This window comes from Maniola hyperantus, chromosome 16, assembly GCF_902806685.2.
Source record: "Maniola hyperantus chromosome 16, iAphHyp1.2, whole genome shotgun sequence".
In the NCBI taxonomy this organism is placed as follows: Eukaryota; Metazoa; Arthropoda; class Insecta; order Lepidoptera; family Nymphalidae; genus Maniola; species Maniola hyperantus.
Genome location: NC_048551.1, coordinates 7,762,531 through 7,790,218, shown reverse-complemented (window position 1 = coordinate 7,790,218; position 27,688 = coordinate 7,762,531). Strand labels below are relative to the sequence as shown.

The 27,688-nt window shown below is 34.4% G+C and overlaps 2 protein-coding genes across 5 annotated transcripts in view; both read left to right on the top strand.

Annotated features, from left to right (window-relative positions):
- Window positions 1–27,688, top strand: part of LOC117989611 (semaphorin-2A-like) — a 420,606-nt gene that overhangs the window by 229,489 nt on the left and 163,429 nt on the right. Inside the window, exons 1-2 of one of the 4 annotated variants that reach the window (XM_034976982.2) lie at window positions 10,072–10,294; window positions 22,580–22,848. The exons of the other annotated variants lie outside the window; for them this stretch is intronic. Coding sequence (XP_034832873.1) covers window positions 22,653–22,848 — 196 coding nt within the window. The 5' untranslated portion in view covers window positions 10,072–10,294; window positions 22,580–22,652. Of the gene's footprint in view, window positions 1–10,071; window positions 10,295–22,579; window positions 22,849–27,688 lie in introns of those variants that run through there. 4 annotated transcript variants of the gene reach the window in all.
- On the top strand, window positions 743–5,203 carry LOC138403428 (uncharacterized). Its single transcript, XM_069503918.1, has 2 exons — window positions 743–1,553; window positions 2,082–5,203. Exons 1-2 carry the CDS (start codon window positions 752–754, stop codon window positions 5,201–5,203), a joined length of 3,924 nt encoding a protein of 1,307 aa, XP_069360019.1. The 5' UTR covers window positions 743–751.

Here is a 27,688-nt window from a genome sequence, read left to right as displayed (position 1 = left end):
TTGTGCTCAGATTTGGTTCTCCGGTGTGAACATTGCTGAGTCATTGTTGGACATAGCTGACATACTTGGACTTCAAACAAAGCCAACCAAAAAGGAATTGTCAAGAGGATAGCACAGAAACGTGAGATCGTTCCATTATTATCCTTCTTATTCATCCTTATCGTCCTTCATTGCCTTTAGTTACATTTACTTATACCATTTTTAATAATAAGTAAAAAGAATTCATATCATCAATTGCATAAATAGTTAAACATTTTTCGTATAATCGTATCATTAGAATCATAAAGTAGTGATTCATCTTCATATTTCAAGTATATCACGCATAATAATTCATTAAAGTTCACAACATGTCATCATTTTACATCATATAATAAAATTTATACAGACTGTTGTATTTTATTTTCAGTGAATTTATTTTTATAAAGTGGGTAATTTGAAAATCATACGTGCCTATAGTAGCAAAAATCAACGCCTTACATAATTTTATAGCAATTTTTAGTAAATTAATTTTCACTTTTGTAAAAAATTTACAAAAGTGACTAGAATATATTTGCTATTGTACTTCTAATAGGCGTCGAATTTTTTCATACTTTGGTTAGGTAGGTTCAACACCTTACATAAGTTGATAGCAATTTTAAATTTCAACGTTTTACAAAATTTTCGTAAGTGAGAAAAAATAACATTGCCATCATAATTCTGACAGGCGTCGAATTTTTTCATACTCTGATTAGAATTTTTTTTCAAATTCAAAATGAGTGAACAAAAACAATTAAAACAGTTAATTAAAAAGCGAGCTATTATTAAAGGGAAGCTTACAAACTTCAGTACTTATTTAAAATCTCTTAAAAAAGATGAGGAAACAGATCCTATCCAAATTCAAATCGAACTTCAATTGCGGTTAGAAAAGTTAGAAGCTTTATACGATGAATTTGATAGTTTTCAGAACGAGATAGAGGAGATATCTGAAGCGATCGAGGATGAATGCAAAGAGCGTCAAACATTTGAGACGCTATACTATTCGCTCGTGTCTTCCGGTCGAGCTTTGATCGCGAGCCATCGTAAACTATCGATGCCGTCCCATGACTCCATGGTTGCGACAGACGCTGAGGATTCTTCAGATATAAACAAACGTAAGGTTGTTAAGCTACCTAAAATAGATTTGCCACATTTTAATGGCGACTATCATCACTGGCTTGGTTTCAGGGATACATTCAATTCTTTAATTCATTCTGACGAAAGTATTGACCCGATTAGTAAATTTCATTATCTGCGCGCTTCACTTAAAGGAAATGCTGCGTCAACTATATCAGGATTGGATTTTTGTGCAGACAATTATCAATCAGCATGGAAAATCTTATGCGATCGATATGATAATAAGCGACTTCTTGAAAATCATCATTTGAATTCGCTTTTAAAGATAGATTCTCTACAAAAAGAGTCAAGTGCAGACTTGCGTAATTTAGTAGATGCAATAAATAAAAATCTGAGAGCTTTAGCCAATTTAGGTCATTCAGTTCAACATTGGGACATTTTAATTATTCACATTATGTCATGTAAATTAGACAGTGTTACCAATAGAGAATGGGAAACTCATAGGAACAAATTAAAGGATTCTCCAACCTTAGATATTTTTTTAAAATTTATTTCCAATAGGGCTAATGTTTTGGAGACTCTTGACACTACTAAACAGGATACCATAAAGCAGGATAATATTAAACATATTGTGGTGAATAATAAACCTAAAAGTCTTCTTGCTTCTACGAGTAAAACTAAATCAAATTCGTGTCCACTATGCAATCAAGAGCATTGTCTATATAAGTGCGAATCTTTTAGACTCCTACCAGTAGAATGTCGAATTCAGAAAGCTCTAGAATTTAAAGTTTGCATGAAATGCCTTCGATTTGGCCATTCAAAAAATAAATGTAGATTTTCTAATTGCAAATACTGTTAAAAAAAGCACAGCACATTATTACATTCAGAATCCATTACTCCTCCTGCTGTCACTGAAAACGTAGCCTTATCAGCCAATAATCAATCACATGACTCCTCGTTTACAACTTCAACTGTTTTACTTTCCACAGCCTTGGTTAAGGTACTTGATAGCAACGGGCAGTCGCATGCTGCCAGAATCTTGCTAGACAATGGGAGTACTACCAATTTTGTAACGAAGGACTTTTGCAGAAAGCTGAATCTCAATACGGTTTCAGCTAAATATAAAGTAACTGGTATAAATAATCAAGCTCTGTGTGGTACAGAGTCTTGTTCAGTTACATTCGAGTCTTATATTGGTTGTTTTAGGACAGGTATTGATTGTATTGTTCTGCCAATCATTACCACTCCACAACCATCGACAAACATTAAAGTGCAAGATTTACAAATACCCTCAGGAATTTGCTTAGCAGATCCGTCATTCCATATTCCATCCACTATAGATATTTTAGTAGGAGCTGATATATTTTGGAGTGTAATCGGCACCAATCGCATCTGTCTCGGTAAAAATAAACCTACTCTTTTTGAAACACAGTTAGGATGGATTGTCTCTGGTACAGTGCGAACTAATAGTAAGAACGATAACATATGTATGTTAAGCAGTTCCTTAGATTTTGATCTGTCACGCTTCTGGGAGTTAGATTCCATATCTTCTAAGCATAATTTAACCCCAGAAGAACGAGCGTGTGAGGAACATTTCATGAAGACCACTAAACGTAAACCTGATGGACGTTTTATTGTCTCCTTGCCTCTGAAGGAATCTCCCGAAGTTTTAGGAGATTCGTATCAAATGGCTAAGAGCAGATTTCTATCTTTGGAACGCAAGTTGGGGAGAGATTCCAACATGAGACAACTTTATGTGGAATTCATGAAAGAATATCTGACCCTCGATCACATGACAGAACAAATAACTCTTAACAATAAAGCTTGTTATTTACCTCATCATGGTGTCTTAAAAGAATCCCGCACAACCACAAAGCTCCGCGTCGTTTACGATGCGTCCGCAGCTACCAAGTCTGGAAAGGCGCTAAACGACATTCTAAGAGTTGGGCCAACAGTACAAGACGATTTACTGTCTATACTGCTGCGTTTCAGACAACATAAGTACGTCGTTACTGCGGATGTAGAGAAGATGTACCGCCAAACGGAAATTTTCGAACATCAACGCGCACTTCAACAAATTTTGTGGAGATTCGATCCCTCTCATCCTCTTAAAAGCTACCAACTTAATACTGTTACTTATGGCACAGCTTCAGCGCCTTATTTAGCCACAAGATGTCTTCTTCAATTAAGTCATGAGGCAAAGGATCCAAATGTTAAACGTGCGATTCGTCATGATCTTTACGTTGATGACTTTCTGTCTGGTCATACAACTATAGAAGATACTGTATCTTTATGTCGTGGAGTAATGAGCGCTTTGTCATCCGCTCAATTAAATCTGCGTAAGTGGTACTCTAACCATCAAGATATTCTGCAAGCAATTTCTGGTGAGGCAAAGATATCGGGATCAGTAGATCTCAGCAGTGACAACCTCTCTAAAACATTAGGGTTAAATTGGAAATGTTCGACGGATGCTTTATTGTTTTCCATTGACATTCCTTCAAATGTCACTGTTAATAAACGGCATATTTTATCAACAATTGCACAAGTTTTTGACCCGCTCGGTCTAGTTTCACCCTGTATTGTGGAAGCAAAAATCATAATGCAGCAATTGTGGATAAATAAGTGTGGTTGGGATGACTCAGTTCCTACACACATAAGACAGGCCTGGTCTGAATTTGCTAATTCATTACCACAATTAAATACAATACATATTCCCAGATGTGTTACCTCAAATTCACCCATTGATATGCAGCTTCATATATTTACAGATGCCTCGGAGAAAGCTTACGGCACATGCATTTATGTAAGATGTTTAGACAATGATGGTACAGTAACAACTCATTTGTTAGCATCTAAGAGTAAGGTAGCTCCAATTAAAACCATTTCTATTCCCCGATTAGAGCTTTCGAGTGCACTACTTGAAACGAGATTAGGCATAAAAGTATTAAATTCATTGACACTTCAATTTAGTAAGTGCATTTTGTGGTCTGACTCCACCATTGTCTTGGGCTGGCTGGGCTCTTCTCCAACTCACTTGAAGCCCTTCGTTCGGCATCGAGTGTCTGAAATACAGGAAAGTTTCGCAGATTATGAGTGGCGCTACGTTCCTTCCAAAGAAAACCCGGCAGATCTCGCTTCTCGAGGTTTAAAGGCTGACGCTCTTGGTAAATCGTCGTTGTGGTGGTCAGGACCGTCTTTTTTAAAGTCTGATCAAATTAATTGGCCAGAAAAACCTAAGCAGGAAATACAAGTTTCTGACTTGCCAGAAACTGTAGTCAAATGTTTTCATACTACTGATGAAACAAACTCTTTTTCTAAATTGATTAGTAATTGTTCGTCATTGTCAAAAGTACAACGCGTTACTGCACTTATTTTTAGATTCATCAACATTTGTCGCAACAGATTTAAAAGGGTTATCGGCAATATAACAACGATTGAGTCTAACGTCCGTAGCCAGCATTCACCGGCAGACACGATCGAAGAGGGTATTCATTTTTCTTTTATTCCTGCGTATAGTCCACATTTTGGGGGTATTTGGGAAAGCGCGGTGAAGTCTGTTAAACACCATCTAAGACGAGTTCTCGGTTTAACTTATTTGGACTATGAAGAAATGAACACATTGTTGATACAGATAGAAGCAATTTTAAACTCCCGTCCAATTACTCCATTATCCGACGATCCTTCTGATCTTTACCCACTCACTCCAGCACACTTTCTAATTGGGCGATCTCTGCTTTTTGCACCACAAACTCAAATCTCATGCAGCAGAATTTCATCCCTGGCGAGGTTTCATCGCATCGAGTTGTTAAAGCAACACTTCTGGGGCCGGTTTTCAAATGAATATATTACATTGCTGCAGCAAAAGACCAAGTGGTTGCAGTCACAAAGACACCTTAAAGAAGGAGATCTTGTTGTCATAAAAGAAAAGACAAGCCCCCCGTTAATGTGGCTACTAGGAAGAATTGTCCACGTGCTGCCAGGCGGAGAAGGTGTTGCGAGGGTCGCCGATATAAAAACTAAAAAGGGGATCATTCGACGAGCGTTCAACAACATTTGCCCCTTGCCAACCAGTCTTGAAGATACTTCAACGCCGGGAGTATGTTCAGGATAGCCGCGGTTATCCGGCCGCGATGAGAAGGTCGCGCGTCGGCAACGGCTCGGTGTTACGCGACCGCGTACAACTAGCGGGCCACACACTTTCATACACGCGATTTAAAGTGACCATGTCAGACGAATCTGTGTCTTAGTTAATTAATAATTGTTCTCTAAAATAATAAAAGATAAAGTGTAATACAGTTCACTATTTTATTGGACGCCGAGATATCCCTCAACAATACGTGCAGGGCACTTGGCTCCACTACTCGTTAACTTGTAAAGCCTACCTAGTTGTGATAATTTTCCTCTTAACTTCGTTATATTTACTATTTTACATACTATTACATAATATCCAACAACAATCACTTAGCTGGCAGCAAGTATTTAGCCGGGCGGGGGAACCGGAATAAATAAAAATTAAAGTAAAATAAATATAACAAACTGCGAACAAACTCATATAAACGTATGTATACGGCATATTAAGCTATCAAAAAAAAGTTGTGATTTATTTCCAATCTTGTAATAAAACTGCACCTGTCATACCACAACAGCTCGATCATTTTTAACTCCCAACATTGCTCCCTGCAGCTCCCTGTCAGGTGAATGTCAAGTTAAAGTCAGGACGCAGCCAGACTGGTCTAAATCGTCTGGTTTATATAAGTACAAATGCGCTGGTTAACACAAATAGGTACAACTTGTTCAGAAATAGGTGCAACTTTTGTACTATCAATAACTTTACAATGAAATCTATATATATAAAAGGAAAAGGTGACTGACTGACTGACTGAGTGACTGACTGACTGACTGACTGACTGATCTATCAACGCACAGCTCAAACTACTGGACGGATCGGGCTGAAATTTGGCATGCAGATAGCTATTATGACGTAGGCATCCGCTAAGAAAGGATTTTTGAAAATTCAACTCCTAAGGGGATGAAATAGGGATTTGAAATTTTGTAGTCCACGCGGACGAAGTCGCGAGCATAAGCTAGTTTGAAAATAAGACTGTTTCTTTTTAAGAGTTTATTCTCAGTAAGATACCTAGGAAAAGAAGCATTAAAATAATACAGCACTTTTTAATTACAAAGATAATAATTTTATCTCACCGTACAGCCATCAAGCTGATTCCAAATTTACGTCAGGCTTATTGCTGGACACTTCTCATTCTGAAATAAAATCCGTCCTTAGCAGATTGATCATGATGATGATAACAATAACAGGACTGAAATTTTAAACAATTTTAACTTTAAAAAAGGGAATAATAATAAAAAAAGAATGAAAGTAGTTAACAGAACAATACAAACTCAAAATAATACAATCGTGATAAGATTATTATCAACTAAACGTATGTATAGTAACAAATCTGTATGAGTAGTTTTGGCTACCGAAATACTACATTTGAATCGCAACTCCACACAGCTTTTAAGCAATATAGCAACGCATATGAAAGTCAGTACAACGTCGCTGTACACAGAGCTACTGGCAACAATAGAAATATCTTTTAGTATTCACCTGTCGAAGCAATAATTTCGTCGCGCTTTCCACATTCGCAGGACGTGAATTTGGTGCGACATCCCGCCAGACTTTTGCGGGCACAATACAAAGGGACTCATCTTTTTGCCCGCATGACGTAAAATCTAAATCAATGGTTAGCCCTCACTTTTGTTATTGCCACCATTACGGCACAGGTGCTCTCCGTTGTGGTATTTTGGCCACGTGGAAACCAGTCTGCCCGAATGCACGAGCCGCATAAAAATTCATAGAAATACTTGAATAACGCGATAGTAGTATCCCCGAGCGTCCAAGCCTTACATTTTGCTCGATTTTCCCGCCGTCTAAATTCTGGAACGTTTTAGGTTTTATAGTACAGCTATAAAATTGAACGCTCTCATCGTTCTCCTTTGAATGATTTAATGTTTTCTGTTAAAGTTTCCTTATACAGAAACCCTAAAATCAAAGTTTTAGACAATATTAACCTTACGGGAAGATGTTTGACATTAATAGGATACCAAAATAATTTTAAATTACGTTAGGTTAATGTTTTACGTACTAACCAGATTTATAAATATAAATAATGCAGTAATCAGTGATTTCAAATTAACAATAGAACTCTTACTTAACACAAGATGCAAGGGTAGAATTAAAGGCCAAATTATTAATATGTAATACTAAAATGGATCCAAAACAGATGAGTAAATAATATATGCCCTACAATAACAGTATTGCAGTATCATGAATTAAAAAAAATCTGGTATTATACATACTTATAATAATAAAAACAAAGTTTTTAATTTAGTTAAAGTTGATATAAAGATAAAGATGCATTCAGGCAGTATTAAAATATGAAGAGAGACTGTCTTAACATGGATGCACAATAATTGTGACAAAGTACAGAAATATGAAATGTTTAAAAATGGTATCGCTTGATGCTTAGACGTGTACAAAGACAGGTAGCTTTACGTCATCTGTCGTACACCTAATAACATCTTACTCCTGTACAAAATAAACGATGAACAGCTGCTTATTGTATAGCTGACAGCAAAGCCATGGATGGTACGCTATTGTGACGCTGCTTCTCGGAAATATAATAGCGACTTACTTCATCCTAAGACGGCACAATGTGTCGTCATAATTTTAGGTTTATAGTTATTTTTTCAGTAGTTTTTGAACAGTGTAGTGCAAAAGATACTTTTTAAGACTCGATGTAAGATAATATTATATTTTTAAGCTTGTAAGTATATTATCTTTAAATTATTTCGAAATTCGTTACTGTTTTCAATGTCTTGTAACTTTTAATGCATTCTCCTTCTTAGAACTTAAAACTAAAGTATGTAGATATAATCAGCAGAATAAAATGATAAAATAAATTTACTTTTATCTCATAAGTTCGGAAGTATGCAATGCAATACTAATTTATTTTGTCAACTCAAAATCTTTGACTACTATACCAAAAACATTGACGTAAGTATATAACCTATACTGTACTACCTATACATAAATCGGTTGAAGGTTAAAGAGAAAAAAGGAATTTACCTGCCGAGTGCCGAGTGACGAAAAATTGTACGTATATTAAATTCAGGGATTCTAGGTCACATTCAATATCCAGCCGCTCGCATTGTTACGCGTCCCGGGATTTCACACAAATCAGACGTCTCAGTATTGCCGGACCCGGAAAGTTAATGAAGTGTACCGCGAACACTTTACCCGTGTCAAACTGTCAGGAGCACGTCATATTTTCACATGTGTATTTTCGTGTTTTAATCGCCACGTCGCCCCCGATAAGACTACATCTTGACGAGCTATTCTAAAATCTACGCGCAAACCTTTATTATGCTGTCGCTTCTCGTCCAGAATGAAAAAGGTAGAAAGAGGTGTAAACATAATACTAATTCGTGGTTTTGTTACGTGGAAACATTCTGTTGTGATATGGTGTCGAGATGAATTAACATCATAACATTATTCGACCGCCGGGGCTCCGGTTTCACCTAAGTGTTCCGCTTAACGCTCTCTGATAACCGTTGCGGACGTTTTTTTCTACTAAAATTATTATGTTACTCACGAGAATCATGCTGCTGAGGATTATATTCGCTGCAGTTCTTTTCATTAACTTCAGTCATACGACGCAAAAGAACTCGATAAATCATAAAATGCTCTTCCCAAATTTCATCCTGCAATGGAATACAATACAGAACAAGTTCTAATTACAGAAATAAAGCAAAAAGCCAACTGAGAGCAGACGTCTCCATCGGTTAAGAGGCACTTCACAAAAAAGTAGTTTCTAAGGCATATCCACATATGTAGATTGTGAAACGTCCAAAATTTGCAAAGCGTGGTAGTTGTTACACAGACCTTGCACCGCTACCTGCTACTTTGTGACATCTTGATGTAGGGTTGCCACGTGCCCCACTTTTTATATACACCGTGCATATCACAAAATTTAAATCATCTAATAATGAAGTAGGTAGGTATGATATTACATATAATATCTAAGGTTCATCTACATCAATTGAATTTTTATTGATATCATTCTTAGCACAAATTGCAATAACGATCTAACACGCCAATAAAGAAAACATTTAGTAAATTCTTAGGATCTACTCAAAATGTTAAAGCGCTCTAAACACCAAACTAATTTTAAAAGAATAAGGCGTCCCTTTTATTTACCTAACCAAAAAATACTATAATGTTCGACTTATTTTTGAAACAATTAACAAAATAGTTTACACTTATATAAATATGACAGTGCATAGTATGCTTGTTTTATATAGGAGTAGCCTTATCCCTCTTTAATGATTTCTATATTCCTTCGGATTGAAATCAAAATTAATCGAAAGTGAAACTTACCTTTTTATTTAATTACAAAGTCTCTTGATGAAGTAGAACTAATTAGCATAAGAAGCTAGTGACATCCCTAAGAGCTTCATCTGCCACTTGAACGATCGAAAGGTACGACGGCGCGCCGGTATCAGGAAGGAATGTATAGTGGGTGACTTGAACAGTTCCTGTCCCATTCCCACGCAACCGGCTTCGCTTAAGCTAAATTTGTGCGCCGTCTCACTCATACACACTAACATTTTCAATACTTACCTGCGTGAAATGATATACATCTGTTCGATAGCGAAGTCTCCCTCACACCCGCGGTCTGAAATGGATTGTTGATATCGCTCTCTCGGTCTAGTTTCATGAACAGGGGGTAGACAGTGTACACACGCATTAGTGTTGGTGTCCATTTATTTAGTGAACTTGGAAGCTCGCTTGCGTGTTGTGCATAGGGTGTTAGGCTTGTTGGTGTGCGTGAGTTGTAGAGGCGCGACATAGCAAAGCTTTGCCCTAAAAAGTTTTAACGGAATGGAACCGAACGAGCTAGTTCTGCGCCGGCCGGCACGATTGACGGACGTGTGTGCCGTATTAGCGCCAAACTTCTCCGCAACTCCTCGATACTAAAAACTTGTATAAAAAACTTGTCAATAAATTGTAGATTTTAGCGTTTTAACTGTGATTTATTAAGTTATAATATATCAATAAAGTGACTGTTCGTTTAAAGACACTGTGTGATGTTTATTTTTTTGTGTAACTGCAACGTGTTTAGTTCAATGGACTAAGGAGGTTGGTCGTCACGAAAATCTCGAATAGAGACATAAATCAACCCAAAACTCCAGCATATTGTAGAGTTTTTACATAATTAAAACATCCATTTGTAAACTTTATGTTATTTAAGTCTAATTTTATTCTATACCCTACTTAGTACTATAGTAGTAGATACTTTAGAACTACCTTCTTACATTTGAATTGTGTAAAAATGTAGAGATCAAGATAACAGCGGCATTTAAAATTGCATCTCTACGTAGACTTTTAGCTCGTTTGAGGTAGGTAAAAAGTTCTGATGTCAAAATAATCTAAGTAATATGGAAAGTAGGAAATATATGGTTTTATCCAAAATCAAAATTATTATTAAAGAAGAAAATTTTACCGGAAATTATTTTAAGTCAAACAACCATAATGACTATCATCTTAAAATTCAAAAACAATTATAAAGCCAGAAACATAGACTCGTATGAGTCATTAGACGAACACGAATTAAAGTCATTAGATAAAATGAACCGTAAGAATTTCAAAATTAAAACTTTAAAAATCACCGCCTCTATAACATCACCGACGGGTTGAACAACCTTACAATATAAATAGCCTCGCACAGAAAGTACACAGAAAACACGGGTAAACATGGACTCCCCTACAAATTAGCTACCTTTAGATATACCCATGATATTAATTTGGGATGATAGAAAGTTATGTCCCTGACTTGCCTAAATTCACGAACATAATGTAGGAATAAAAATAGGTAGGTAACTTTTTCTATTATGAGAACAGGATTTCTGCGGGGATCTAGGATTTCAGTTTAAAAGAGTTTACGTATGGCAACACCACTCCTTACCAATTATCCATTGATATGATTAACAAAATAATAAAAGTTAATTATTCTTATCTGTGATTTCAAACTTTTGCAGATGCAAAAATATTGTTTTTTTCAAATCCTTAAGTACCTACCTACCTTTCTTTTCATCTTTTCAAATACAATAACTTTGGGCAATTAACCAACATTCAAATTATTGTACTTACCTAGTGTTAATTTCTTCTTTAAAAGAAATGAATGCTCCAAAGCTTTACAATTTGAGTCATCTCATCGGAGTAATTTTTTTAAATTCAGACAAAAAAGGTACCTACGTATAATGACAACCAAAAATGTACTAGGTACAGCAAAACTGACTGCCCGTGATAATGGTTTTTGATTTCATACCTACTAATCATTTTTGTTTTCATTTAAAGTTTAAGAGTTCAAACCAAATTATCTGGCTGAAATCATCTTTCTAATGATGCTTTTAAAATTAGCAGACAAAGTAACGGTCCTGGAGTTTCTACTTCCTACCTCTAAGTGTTGCTATATTGTGGCTTTAGTCTAATCTAGCTTGAATTCTTGAAATAGGTATTTAGGCTTGAATGACTGGGCATGAAAATTGAAAACAGCACTGGGTTCATGATTATAAAAATTAAAAGATTGCCATTACACACCTTCACATGATATATTTTTCTATAATTAATAGATTAAAGAGCATAAAATACTCATAAATGTTGTTAAATGTACAAAAATACCATTTGTAGATAAATATATTTTTGACATTCTAAAAGAAAATTTAATAGGTAGGTAGGTACTTACCGCGCTTGAATACCACGCAAATTCTTGCCAGTATCTCTTAATCCATCCCGAAAAAATATTTTTGCAATTTTTTGGAGGCATTTGTACCAACTAAATTCCTTATAAGAGCAGGTAAAAATATAAGCATACCACATCTCCAAATTATTGCCGGAACGTGCGTAGAAAATTTCATCCAGTAATAGCTTCGCAAACTTTGACCGAGCTTCCCAAACTCTTCATATAAGCATCCTTCTTCCAAAATATTAATGGCTATCTCCATGTTTAATACAATATCTATAAGTAGCTGGTAGTATTCTTCAAAACAATAAGTAGGTTAAAGCTGTATAACTTTACGATATAATTTAAAATTATAAAATTTGATATTAAAAAAAGAAGGGTTGTTTAAGCTAAAAGCAGATAAAGTTATGCATTTATCAAATATTATAATTAACACTAAAATTATAGTTATACATATAAAAACATTATTATCATTAATACAATTATAATAACAGCTGTATTTACTACAGTAAATTGTGTAAAAAAACATAAACAGAAATAACTCCTCAAGCTACTAGCGCGTGATTCCCAAACTGCCAGGACACATCTCCCCATACGAAATTATCCATTGCCACGCTGTATCCTTGTCCGAAACAATTGATATCTATATTTGTATCAATAATGCCGAGCAGACGTGTACCTATTCTGTACGTGGGTTGAATCCAGTGGAGTTAAAAACATCGTGGACGATTGTAACTATGGATGTATTTTGTAGAAGAATTTGATCATCCCATGCGTGATGCGCCTGTAATGTTTTGTTAAAGAAATAGAACCGAATTGAATCGTGAAAATCTAACTTTAATATTTTTATTAGCTCAGAATATCTATTGAACAAAAATGGTGCTAAAAATGCCAATGTATGAGAAAAAAATTACACAAATACTTATGTTATGTAGTGTACCTAGAAAGAGGTGGCAATAAAGCAAGTTCACCCCAAGAAGAGCTGAAAAAACACATAAGGTACCTACTTGTTAATAAACAAAAATTTTTGATTTCAAATTTTGTGACGATTTTTTGAAAACGATTGTAATTTTTAAAAAGTCATATTTGGAGCAGTTTTCGGATTATTTTCTATCGAAGAAATTAAATCCAATTTGGGAGTTTTATGAAGAACTAGCTGATCCCCGGGGCTTCGCCCGCGTAGATTTAGGTTTTTAAAGATCCCGTATAGCCTATGTCACTCAGGAATAATGTAGCTTTCTACTGGTGAAAGAATTTTTAAAATCGGTTCAGTAGTTCTAAAGATTACCCCCTACAAACAAACTTGGCCGTGCAGCAGAAATCGTAATATTTTAATTTCGCCATAACTTCAAAACCAAACGTCCAATTTTAATCATTCAAAGACCAAATATTATCTCCATAAACTGTTCTTAGTGATGAAGTCATTTATTTTGATAAGGATTAATAGCATGAGTAAAATAAACGCGTTTAAATGTAGTCCAAAAAAAATTCAAGATTTTTAAATAAAAAAATGGTTGCTGTGCCTCACTCGACATAGATGGGTATAGTGTGTCGCGGACTTTTTTGTAGATATTTATAAGATCTACAATTAATTAGAACATTTTATGGTTCTATCTTTTATAGTTTAGGCAGCGTACGCAAAATAAGTAACTTTTCTGGTTGATTTTTTACACCTTGTGTCCGAAAAACCCAAATATCTTACGGAACCCTATTTTTTTCCAAAATAAAATATAGCCTATGTTACTCGTGGATAATGTAGCTTTCGAATGGTGAAAGAATTTTTAAAATCGGTCCAGTAGTTTTTGAGCCTATTCAGTACAAACAAACAAACAAACAAACAAACAAACAAACAAACAAAGTTTTCCTCTTTATAATATTAGTGTAGATTTAGATTAAATACCCAAAAAGCACATGTTCAAAATATATCAATGCATTTCGTATACCTATTGTACTTACCTTAGATAGTTTTCAAATAATGAGCTTCCAAAAGTTGTAAAAATTTATATATGAAGGTTTAAAAGTTCCACTGATAAACACTATATGAATTTAGAAGCTGCAATAATTTTAATATCAAAGATTGTAGCTCGCAAAATTACAATAATCAATTGTTATTATGATTGTGTGTTAGCTAGCCTTTGTCTTAAAACATTTCTTAGCGCTGCGGTGGAGATGCCGCGTTTGTAAGCATTTAATTGATTTTGTATCCGAAAACTAATTAGAATTGAGGTTTCTGTAACCGAACAGTATTAATAACTTAAGAGCTGGCCCTTCTGCAATTTGCTGCGAGCTGATTAATTTTACTAAATATACATAAATATGCCCTTACATCGATGTTAGATCTAAGCGATAGGTAAGTACAACGTAAAAGGAATGAAGCCGAAAAGCATTTCCGTATTATATAGAGTCGAAAAATTATTTAAAATTATATAAACCAAAGATCAAAATCGATATAACTTTTAAAATATACATTCTCGTGAACTTCAAATTTATATCATAAATTCAATTTTGAATAGCACTGCACAATAAGGGTAATTTAATTGTGTGTAATATGATAAATGATGTGCGCTCAAAACTAAATGTATTTTATTTTTCAATTGACAGTAGATTCTTTCAAGGAAGTATATAAAATTTGAAATCTCCCCTTTCATCTGGATGGTTTTACTTTTGATTCTGCTTTCATCCAACGACAATCCATGAGGAACTTTTGATTTACTTTTGATTCTGCTGTGATCCATCGATAATCACCAGGAAACTTTTGGTTTACCTACTTTTGATTCTGATTCCATCCATCGATAATACCCGAGGAATCTTTTTTTACCAATTACCAAGATGACGATGACTTTTTGTATACATTTACTAAGATGACGATGAGTTTTTATATACATTTACTGTTACTTTTATAATTCCATTGAACAGTGAAATTCTCATAAGTGATATAATATTATAATATTACGAAACTGATTGCTATACAAGGAAAGGTAATAAAGTTTTATTGTCTTTGTATATTTTTTGAGTTACCGTTAATGCAAGAAGGTAATTTAATAACACGACGTTATCTATACCGTTTTTATATCATACAATTCTGAGAAGCGAGCCCGACAAGTCTCCCGCGCTCGCCGGTCGGACATTTCAAGTATTCAAACCGGTTTCATAATGATGTCTTCATTATGAATGCCAAACAAGAGTATTATTAATATATCCCCCGTGACGAAATATATCTTATCATTCTCATCGTCCCATTTAATTTAATCTTTGAGAAGTTGCTAAAGTAGACAAAACTAATTAAAATACCTCCAGAGAGTCCAGAGTAAAGTTCGTGGAGGCTTATTAGTTTGATTGAAACTCGAGATGACTGATAAAACTAAATTATAACAGAAATCTCGAATGGAACGTCTCGAATTTCAACTAGTCTGAAATTAACAAAATCAAAATTAAAAATTAGGAAACTTCAACGCGAATTCCTTGCCAAAAATCTTAATAGTGACATTATTTTATACGAGTTCATTAAGCGGATTTTAATCTCTCTTTGTATCTGTCGATTTCATTTCCTTCCACAATTACATCGTTACCGCTGCCCATAGCACGACAGGCTTCGCTCATTATGAGAATCTTAAGAAATTTCATCCGACAACCCATTGAATCCAGCCCTTCTAATTGTGCGAAGGTGTTCAATTGAATGGTAGGAGGAACAGGGGTATGAGTATAATGAAATTTTGCGTCGATAAAGACCACTGAGCCTGTAACACAATACTTGATGTTTCCTCGCTGCGCATATCCATGTCATGCCATTAAACCGAATAAAAATATCTGCCGACACATCTTCGGTTAGTAAATAATACTCGTTCGTATTTTAAGCGACGATCCATTTTGTATTCATTTTTTTTTTCTAATGTTCTTACATAAGTGGAATAATCCAACAGTCACTAAATAAACAAAAAAATGGTTTATATCATCACTGCAACAATGTAAATCGGATCTGTTTTAACCACAGATATCGAAACTTTCTTGTGTTACCTGTTATTCCTAATTAAAAGTAATGTATTATGTTAAATTAAAAGTAATGTATTATCATCAATACTTATAATAAAACTGTAACAGGTCAGGTTTTCGAGGGCACTCTATAATCGATACTGAACACAAAACTGTAATTTTTTTCATTTTTGTCTGTCTGTCTGTCTATCTGTCTGTCTGTCTGTCTGTCTGTCTGTCTGTCTGTATCACGGCCGCGCATCACGGTGAAACTACTGAATGGATTCCAATGAAACTTGGTACGATTTGAGGTCATACTATGAGGAAGAATATAGGATACTTTTTATCCCGAAATTCAGCATGGTTCCCGTAGGAGAGGGGATGAAAGTTAAAATGTATACTGAGTTGTAATTCATTAACGCGTAGTCCGATTTCATTCATTCTTTTTTTGTTAGAAAGGGGATATTTTAAAAATTGTTCCGTAAATATTTCAAGGTAATCGGTTTTTAACCGACTGTCAAAAATGAGGTGGTTCTTTTTTCTACATCGATTTTTTCGAGGTTTCTGGACCGATTTGCAAATTATTTTTTTAAATTAACAAAAAAAGTTTTCGTGGTGGTCAGATAAAAAATTCTGGATTCAACTCCTTAATCCTGATGCTGCAGGGTTACTGCCCGCCTGAGTTATCAAGATTCAGGAAGTGTTCATATTGAAGGTACCAAGCAACGACTTTATTCTCAGACTTCAAGTCTCAACTCCTCAACCCTGATGATGTAGCGTACAGCACTCCTAAACTATAATGTTTCAGGAACTGCGGATGTTGCAAAATTATTTTAGGTACCAAGCATAGGCTACATCATTAAACTTCGGATCCTAACTCCTCAATCCTGATGCTGCAAAGTACTGAAGTCCTAAATCGTGGGGATTTTAGAATTTCTGATAGTGAATTGATATTTTTAAAAAAATTAAAAAATTTGAATCGACTGTTAGGCGGAACGAAGTTCGCAGGGTCAGCTAGTGTTAAATAAAGTATCTGTTAAAGTATCAGTTAAGCGTTTGCACTTACTTTATATTGTAAAAACACAACAAATATAGATTATAGGATTTAACGCCACTTGAATATTTATTTTATATGCAAATACTAGGCAATAAAAATATTTTGTGTGGAAACTCAATGATAATATCTTAAAACTTAAGTAATTGAATACTATCGTAAAATTAAGGACCGTTACAATTTCTACAACTTGTTTAGTATGAAATATTACAACAGCTTGTTAATTATATTCTGTACAATAATAAATCTGCTTTTTTAATTTCGGACCTTTTTGAAATGTACCTATGTAGATTGTAGACGTACAAACTAAACAAGTACCTAAGTGTGTTAATTAACTAGATATGGGCATTGTTATAAACATGTAAGTAATTTACTTTAGTGATAGTGATAGTGATAGTTTTTTAAGTGTATCCTGTATTTTTACTCTCTGTAAATCTATTAACAATAAAGTTGTTTGAATTAAATTAAATTACAAATTACTAAACATTATTAAGAATCATACTTACCTATAAATAGATACTTAAATGATTACCTATACAGTTTGAGGGAGTGCTACTATATAATGACTTACCGAAAGACATATTTCAGGAAAAAAACTTTTCCAAAATTTAAAGAAAAATAAAAAAAAAAATTGTCAAACACAATAGTCTTAAAACTTGCAATATAATATGTTTTAATTAGTATTTATTGTTGTATAAAGTCAGCGTACCGTAGATGATGTTTTCTTCTCTATTTATATTAATTCAAACTAGCTGCCCTGGCGAACTTCGTTCCGCCTAGCAGTCATTCAAATTTTTTTAATTTTTCTCTCCGTAAGAACCATCCTCGTACTTCAAGGAACATTCTGAAAAAGAATTAGCGAAATCGGTTCAGCTGTTCTCGAGATTTGCGATGAGCAACACATTTAGTGATTCATTTGTTCTCATGTAAATGAACTTTTGTTCTTTTTTGAGGAAATAAAGTCTTTAAACCTGATGAAATGTAATGAAAACTACGGTCTTATCAGTAGTTTTACAAAATAAAATCCCAAACGAATACAATAATGCAGTTAGTTGGCGTTTCTTAAATCGTTTCATACCACAAATAGCTTGCTTTCTGGATATTGCCTTTGTAAGCGAAGCTTGAAATCGTAATGCAATTGCCCTACACAGAATACCTAGAACATTTGAATTGTACGTTTATAAATGTAGAGATCGGAAATACCGATCTCTACATTTATAACATGCAGACGGTTTGTCCTTCCGCCTTTGCTCAGGACTGCAATAAATATTTTGATCCAGGTTTTCACATTTTCAAGATTGTTTTTTTAAATATTTATATTTACTCTTGTATTATTTATTTTAGCATCGTCTTTTATATCTTCTGAAATATCTCTTTTTGGGGTTCCGTACCTCAAAAGGAAAAAGGAACCCTTATATTATGATCACTTCGTTGTCTGTCTGTCTGTCTGTCATGTCTGTCAAGAAAACTACGGGGTACTTCACGTTGACACATGACCGTATTTTTTTGACAGAATAAGTAGGTAGCTTCCTGGGGCGCCCACTATCGGTTAACCGATATTTATTCAGTTCCCACTAAGAAGCTTATAATTTGCCGCTGTAACAGTATTGTATTAATAATTCAAAGCGAATATCCGTTCTGGGCCGTATCTCTCCTGGGCAGCCAATTAGCGAGCCTGGATTTTGTTGCCCGTTTGTAAACATTGTTAAAATACCGTATAATATATAATTTTTCACAAAATTCAATATCCTTTATTGTAAGATACGACTATGTGCTATGTCATAATGGAAGTCTTTTGTCTGATGGAAGGCTTCGGCCGTGGCTAGTTACCACCCTACCGGCAAAAGTCAAGTCCATCTACTTATCCTTAAATATGGCCGCGATTACACCAGTAAGTTATACTCAAGTATATTACGTAGTTAAGCATTATGCATAAAAATAAATAAAAATCTGTTTTAGAGTTTACAGGTAACGCTCTTTCTTATGATACCCAACTTGGTATAGTAATCTTACTTTGAAAGATGAAAATCATCGATGAAATTTGGTAGCAGATAGCCTATTATGACGTAGAGATCCGCTAAGAAGGGAATTTTAAAAATTCTATCCCAGAAGGGGTAAAACAAGGTCCACATAAGCTAGTCGAATAATATGTACTAAACTTCTTAGAAATGTGTGAAGGGATTTTCCAAGGATTGAAGATTATTATACTTAATTAAAACGAGATTATATAGGTTATAAACGAAAATTAAAACTTTTATCTACCGAGACTTAGCTACCTGGGCTCCGTTAATTTTTAATTGGATAAGAATCCAGCTAGTGTTGAACGTTTACACACCCTACCAATTCAAACATGGACTAGAATATAATATTATAAAAATACATAATAAGTAATTTTTAAAAATCTTGCAAAAATATCGCTCTTTCTTTGTTTAAGCAACATCTGAACTGAATTCATTATTGCATTTACCTTTTTACAAATACAGTCAATATTTTGTTTTGTATAATGTAGTTTTGAGATTGAGTTTGCTTTATAAATACAGAGAGAACAAATTACCTAGCAAAACAGAAATATTATACATACACCAAGCTACTCGCGACTCGTCCGTGCTGAATAAGTGTTTTCTGTGGGACTAAAATTCTTTGGTAAAATTACTTAACATCTCTCGTGTTTTTAAAGTCTCTAACTGACTGTGAAAGTCCAATCAAAATCGATTCATCCGTGTCGAAGGTAAGCCTGGGAAGGTAAGACAGACAGAAATTAAAAACCGGCCAAGCGAGTCAGTCTCTTCCGCCGAAGGAGGGACCTTGGGAAAAATTATGGAATTATTAAAGAGTATGGTTAAATTATTATTGGACTCACATTAATCTATTTATGAAGGACTAGATGATGCCGGTGACTTCATCCGCGTCCGATTTTGGTTTTTAAAAATCCCGTGGGAACTCTGATTTTTCGGGATAAAAGATAGCCTATGTCCTTCCCCGAGATGCAAGCTATATCTGTACCAAATTTCGTCAAAATCGGTTGAACGGATGGGCCGTGAAACTCTAGCAGACAGAGACAGACAGACAGACAGACACACTTTCGCATTTATAATATTTATAGTATCACATTTATAGTATAGAAGTATAGATTATAATATTGTTGATTTCTAAAAAAAACTGTTTAAATTAGAGACTGTTTTTTTACCCCCTTTAAAACTTTTCAATCACCATTTTGGACCCTTATGTAAAGATAGTAGGTAAATTATTTGATTGCAATAAGGGGCAGGTATAACTGTTTTAATTTTTTTTTTACTATTTATTTTAAAAAATTAAGCTGGACATCCTTTTTTGGTGCCTTATTTATAATTTGGAACAGAAAGCGGGGGAATAGGAGTGCGCTTACGAAAAATCATTTGATATAGTTTTATTTATTTACGTATGGAATATTTCCAAAGACAGAATTTATTACTTTGCACCTAATCGAGTGTCTTGTAGAGATAACCTATTTCACCCTTTCATAGTCCCTTTTTTGAGGGCTTATCTATTTAATTCATCGCTGGACTCTTTCAGACCCTGGCCGCATTCACGATATCGGCCACATGACGAAGGGCTGAAGGATTCGGGTTAAATTTACCAGAAGACATTTATATTTATTCAATGATGGCCACCGATATGGATCTCTTTGCTTAACTGGCTAATGATGAATGATTATACTTTAATATACGTAATGGATATAGAGACGATTATTTTTGGATTAGTTGCGACTGTATTGGTAATATGTTAAATGCAAAGATATCATAAAACTCCAAATAGATAAAGCTCATACAATTGTATTTTCAAAAGTGAAGACAAACTCATAGGCACGTTTTGATGTCTGACACTATCATCATTATCATCAACCAATAGACGTCCACAGCTGGACATAGGTTGCTTGTAGGGACTTCCACACGCCACGGAAAAAGGGGAATATTATAATAATATATCACGCCAAATCTATCACGTACTGTTTAAATCAAAATTATTGCATACACTATCTTTGCATCTCGATGGAATACACATTGTGTTAAGTCTCGTATATTGCCTCGTATATTGCAATGTGATTCATGCTTTATCAAATATCGGATATAGGTAGTTAACCTCGCGGTCTCGATTACATGTTCTATTGGTTTTTAATGCCATCACCGATGGTAATGGTCCCTGTGGCCATTATACCACCCCAATACAACTATTTCAATGTAAACTTGAAGGCAAAATTGTCATTTTTTATTTCATAATGGATGTGTATTGTTGCGATTTTTGTTCCATTATTTTATTATTGGTTTCATTGTGTTTGCATTTGGAATATAATTATTGCTTTCTCGATATAAATATAAATCATTTTATTACATTTATTCAAAAAGTAGGTGGGTTGTATATTTGTACAATAAAACAAAGTTATCGGGCGGCCCTTTATTGGATATTTTTTTCAATAATAATGTAAGGTTAGGTATTATTTCTTAATATTAATATATTTGTTACAAGATGATGCCCGCGACTTCGTCTGAGTGGATTTAGACTATTTAAAACCCCGTGGGAACTCTTTGATTTTCCGAGATCAAAAGTAGCCTATGTCCTTCCCTGGGATGAAAAGAATGCCTGTACCAAATTTCATTAAAAATTGGTTAAACGGATGGGCCGTGAAAAGCTAGCAGACAAGCAGACAGACAGACAGACACGGACAGACAGACAGACAGACAGATACACTTTCGCATTGTTTGGAAGTATGGATTAGGATCGTTTTCTTTTTTATTATATTATATCACGACAAAATATAAACCTACATAAGTCATTATAATGAAATCTTTTTGACTAAAAAAACAACAATAATTAAGTTTTCCCACAGAACATTGAGTAAACTGATTCCCTGTCCTGTTAGTTTTTCCAATAGTTACCTATATTCTAAATACAAGGAAGGTAGATACAAATTACTTATTATTACACAAGTAAATAGAAATTAGAATATAGGCGTGCATTATGGCTCTACTTCATTAGCAACAGGTTTACCCATTCTCTGGATTTTGATACAATAGTATTGTGACTATGTACTATTTCATTTGAAACAAAATATTTTAAGGATTCATTTAAAAGTTTGTTTATAGAGTCACAGTATCATCATCATCATCTTCATCATAAAAAAGTCACAGTAGGTATAAGACATTATAATTAGGCATCTCAACAATACATAATAAGTACAGTTTTTCTCTATGCCCATACACTACATAATTTGTAAAGTACATAATATAAGTAACTACATTTAATAATAGTTATATACAATAAGTAAAAAAATATGAACCTTTAAATAATAATAAAAATTATAATATTCTTCTAACTATAATATAACTTTAGCATACAAGTGTAGTAATATTTTAGCAAAGTTATTTTACATTCTTTTTGTAAGATATTTGTTTTACCGTCGCCAGACTCAAACATTATTTAGGCCTAACGGGCGACCTTTCATATTACTTCTAAGGTTAAAAATTCATGCTACTAGGTACCATTTTAAGCAAGTGTACATAGTTGTTTTTTTTCTAATTTATTAAAAGCCGTTCTTGAAAAAATATGCTGGGGTTTTGTTGGTATTAACAAATCTTTATTATTTTATGTTCAATTTATTCTTATTTAATTTTTTCTTTTGCAGGCTGAAAATGTATTCGTGGTGTTAGAAAACTGTTTTGTGTTTGTGTTGTGTGTTTTAAGTGACTTGTGTTAAAATGCGGACTATGGAAGTCATGGCTCTAACCGTACGTTGGTTAGCGTGCCTGCTCGTCGGCGTGGAGTGGCAGGTTCTTTCCCAGGTTGTGCAACAAAATTCTGAAGTAGACAGTTCATACAACTTTTATTATGAGCAGCCATGCTGTGTGGGGCCTGTGATAAAAAACAAATACCATATTATGAGGCATAAGAGAGGTGAGTCACATTTTTATGACAGTAGTAGGTACCAAGTAGGTTCCATACAATAAGTTAGTATAAAAGAAATCTTTTTATTGTGTTTTTTGCCTAAGTCTACAGATTCTTGCAGATATTTCAGACACGGTGTGGTTACCTAGAAATATAAAGATTTTTTATTCAATACTTACCTACTTGCTTAAATTTTTACAAGTGCTTTTGAATCGTCCATGAATCCACCACTGCTGCGCTGTTTCAGAATGCCCTATAAACCATTTAAATTTAAAAAAAAAACCATTTTGTTAACTATTTGTAATGCCACCAACTTACTGTTAAATTGTAGGTACTAAAATGTCAAAATAAGTAGATAATTAGAAATAATACTTATATTTCAAAAGTGCTGGTCACAGGTAAATAATATTGAAAAACTTTTAAGGTTCCATCTGATTGATTCCTATCTTTTTACTTAATAAGTAAGTAAGAAGGTGGTATCTAAGTTCTAATGTACCTACAATTCTTTAACCCATTCAAAAATATTCTCTATAAGAATGTTCAAAGAATTCCCAGAAGACCTGCGAATCATGATTCATGATATACCAGAAAACATCAAACACACACATATATAAAATTCTGTATACCTATTACACACTCCGTCCATGTGTGCGACCTTTACATGTGTGTCTTAAACACTGTTGCCTACACATGCAAAGCCGCTACGCTTTCAAGGGTACGTTGTGTAAAATGAGATAGATGTATGATTTTTGAGGTGAAAAGGTGAGACAAAACACCTATTGTTTCATTGCCCTCCCTGATGATGTCGAGAGATTTTGATAAAAAAGTTGTAGTAACTGTTTCTCTTAGGACTTTATTTCCTAGAAGTCGAATTTCAATTCGAGGCGGATTCGAGGATTGCTCCTCACTATCTTTTTTTTAAATTAAAATTTTTGGTATGTATGAATTGTATAAGTCCCGCAAATAGCTATTGCGATGGAACCATATTGTCTTATTAACATCGAAATGACATCATTTTGACGCATAGAAAGAAGGACAAAATAATGAATTTTTTAGAGCATCTTTTGGACTTAGGTAGGTACACAGTCCAAGTGGTTTAGGTTATTTTTCTATAGAGTACCTAGGTAATGAAATAATACATACCCATTAGTTGAAAGAAACACACGCTAGTTATCACTTCAATTGCTGACAAATGCATTTCTTGAACTTCGACATTATTATGTAGTACCTACGTGTTTCGCAGTAGGTAGATAATTATACATAATAATATTATGAATTCCGCTTTATACCCTCCATCTCAATGGCTCAGGCGTGGTCATCTAAGCCGAAATATTAATGTGCAATTTACCGCCTCCATTAAACTGTGGCTTAAAACAGTTCACCGAGAGCTTCATGAATGTGGAAACTTAAATCATTAACTCTCATCGCCGTTAATGAATATCCAGAATCCAGATCCACTATAATACTAAGCTTACGTCTGTACTTTATTAAGTTTTGATTTGTTGTTGACAATTGCTCATACATTCGTTGATTTAATTTTTATTTGACCTTTATCTAAAAACTCATCATAACACGCAATTTAAAAAAAAATCAGCACGAAAATTCTGATATTAATTTTCCGTCTTAGGTCAGTAGCAATTATATTATTATAAAACAGGTATTGGCCGATAGTTATAGGTTTTACTAAATTCGATAAAATAATAACTTACCTGTTAATACGAGTAGGTATATACACAGCACATAAATGCTACAATTTTACTAGAACGCTTTATTGGTTATTCAGATAATTCTAGGTACCTAATCTTATTTCCCTGGCCGTGGATATTTAAAAATATTAAACTTTTCCCCCTCTCATTCACAGAGTAATGGAAAAATGATCGCCAATGCGGGGTCTCCAACTCAAATGTCATGAAAGTGTCAATCAGGGAGATTTCCGAATAGCAAAACCGATTATCGGGCATATTAAGTCGGTTATTGTTATCGACAGCAGTACTCCGTCCATCCGACCGTGAAGTAGATTAGGGACATCATAATATTATAATGCCATATTTTGGCGTCAGCTGCAAACATCGCCTGCATGCCTCTAACAGGCACATTTTTTAAATCTACACTAATATTATAAAGAGGAAAACTTTGTTTGTTTGTTTGTTTGTTTGTTTGTTTGTTTGTTTGTACTGAATAGGCTCAAAAACTACTGGACCGATTTTAAAAATTCTTTCACCATTCGAAAGCTACATTATCCACGAGTAACATAGGCTATATTTTATTTTGGAAAAAAATAGGGTTCCGTAAGATATTTGGGTTTTTCGGACACAAGGTGTAAAAAATCAACCAGAAAAGTTACTTATTTTGCGTACGCTGCCTAAACTATAAAAGATAGAACCATAAAATGTTCTAATTGATTGTAGATCTTATAAATATCTACAAAAAAGTCCGCGACACACTATACCCATCTATGTCGAGTGAGGCACAGCAACCATTTTTTTATTTAAAAATCTTGAATTTTTTTTGGACTACATTTAAACGCGTTTATTTTACTCATGCTATTAATCCTTATCAAAATAAATGATTTCATCACTAAGAACAGTTTATGGAGATAATATTTGGTCTTTGAATGATTAAAATTGGACGTTTGGTTTTGAAGTTATGACGAAATTAAAATATTACGATTTCTGCTGCACGGCCCGTTGTATTATATTATATAAAGAGGTAATGTCGTTAAGTTTGTTTGTAGGGGGTAATCTTTATATTATATAAAGAGGTAATGTCGTTAAGTTTGTTTGTAGGGGGTAATCTTTAGAACTACTGAACCGATTTTAAAAATTCTTTCACCAGTAGAAAGCTACATTATTCCTGAGTGACATAGGCTATACGGGATCTTTAAAAACCTAAATTTACGCGGGCGAAGCCGCGGGGATCAGCTAGTTTCTTATAAAATTCTACTCTGAAGTGTATCTACTTATTACGTACGAATTACGATAGTTGAATTTTTAGTATACAGGTCATTTTGTGGTAACATCCTATTTCAACTACTAAAGCGCCTGGGATAATAGTCAGCTCTGGAATACTGCCATGTAGCTAATTACAGGGGTTGCAGCCTTGAACGATGGGCAGGGATGGTTTGTAAGGGACTGACTAATTTAGGATTATTCTTTGGTATAGAGAGGTTAGCTAAATAGTTAACGTGGTCTGCCAAATGTTTCACATAAACTCGTCAATACTCTAGATATAGATTAGAAGTTAGAACCACATTAAAACCTATATGCTATTTTACACAGACGTTTACGTTTACTCCTTCGTGCTATTATATAGTAGGTACATGATGAAAGGATTTTCGTGCAAAATGTCCTTATAATATTTATATCGTCTAAAAAAATATTTTGCTTCGTAGTGTATAAAACTTTTAACTTAGGTGGTAGGTAGATACGTATAATGGAAAGAACTTAATCGGAATACACATTTAAGATCCATGACAAATTGTACACTACTTGAACTAAGGAAGCTATGAATAAAATGGATCAGAGGCAAATGTCCATAGTGGTGGCGAACGAATAAAAAGTGTAAAGAAAGCATTGAAAGAAAGAACGCACTCAGCCGGGCAAAGTGAAAAGGAAAAAAGGAACACAATGGACGCAGGAACAGTCCCGCGCAACGTCCGGTGTAGTCAAAACTTGAAGCGTAAATTAATTTGACCGCTGACCACATCTCACAAAACTGCAGTGATATTTTTTTTAAATAAATAAGTAAGCATATAATAACAATCCTAATAAATAATCCTTTATATCGCAACCTATCTCTGATCTGTAGATGTGTACTAACTGAAATTCTTAACTTATCGACATAATATTATTATAGTACGCGGTAGAAAGTAATGTACATCGACCTTTAGAAGGAGATAGCGGATTTGTAGATAGTTGTCTCTGTCGTTGAGACCGACAAAACGTCATATAGGTATGAGTGACAGAGACAACGCTTTACAAAGCCGAAATATCATTCTAGGCCGATGTACATTACTTTCTGCCGCGTACTGTACATGTGGTAGGTACATACCTAAATTAAATTCGAGCTCGGTACACGCACCATCCGATCCTTGATCTGTGATCCAAATCCAACATTTGCGATCCAGATTGGTGATCAAAGAAACTTTTTGAAATCTATTCGCTGAGTAGTGACCAAATATGACTAGAATAGATATCTCACTAAATCTAAAGTATAGTCCGCAACAGGTCGAGATGGCAATCGGGGTATAAGGCGGAGGGACGCCCAGCACACCCGCACGTCACCCGCGCGCAATAATACCTAGATATTTTAAATCTTTATTATGATGTAAGTTATAGTATAATTTTATAGCTGCTTATTTTTTTACAGGGCAGATAGCAACATAATTTTTATGGAGTTGAGCCATGAAAAAAATGTGGGTCCATTTATTTATTTATAAATCTGGGCATTAGGTAAATGTTATTCAAACCTTATCTACTTACCTCTAATGGCGTCATTTAAAAAGAGAGACAGCTGACTCCAAGGGGAGATGACATTACTTATTTTAGACATTCGTAACACAAAACATTTTGTAGGAAATTTGGTCACGTAAGAAGGGTGTCCCATATCGTATCTTGTAGGCATTGCGATTGTCCATTGTATTCCTGCGAGACAAAGGGTTGAGGAGCCGAGAGGAAGCTTACCTTCGTCAAACCGCTTTTTGGAATCAAACGTTCAGGTATTCGCGACTGATCAACCCATTTTATCTCAGGCCTGTTCACGCTTCGACGAACTCGCTAAATCATTTTGCGATGTAAACACACTCTTTAAAAACATCAAAGAATTTACTGCTACCGTTTTATATATCAAT

What these genes read in the sequence shown, in the direction of transcription:
- LOC138403428 (XM_069503918.1), top strand. Translation starts at nt 752, where the DNA reads ATGAGTGAACAAAAACAATTAAAACAGTTAATTAAAAAGCGAGCTATT. An exon ending in AATTATTCACATTATGTCAT is followed by an intron (nt 1,554 to 2,081) that starts GTAAATTAGACA and finishes TACTTTCCACAG; the next exon opens with CCTTGGTTAAGGTACTTGAT.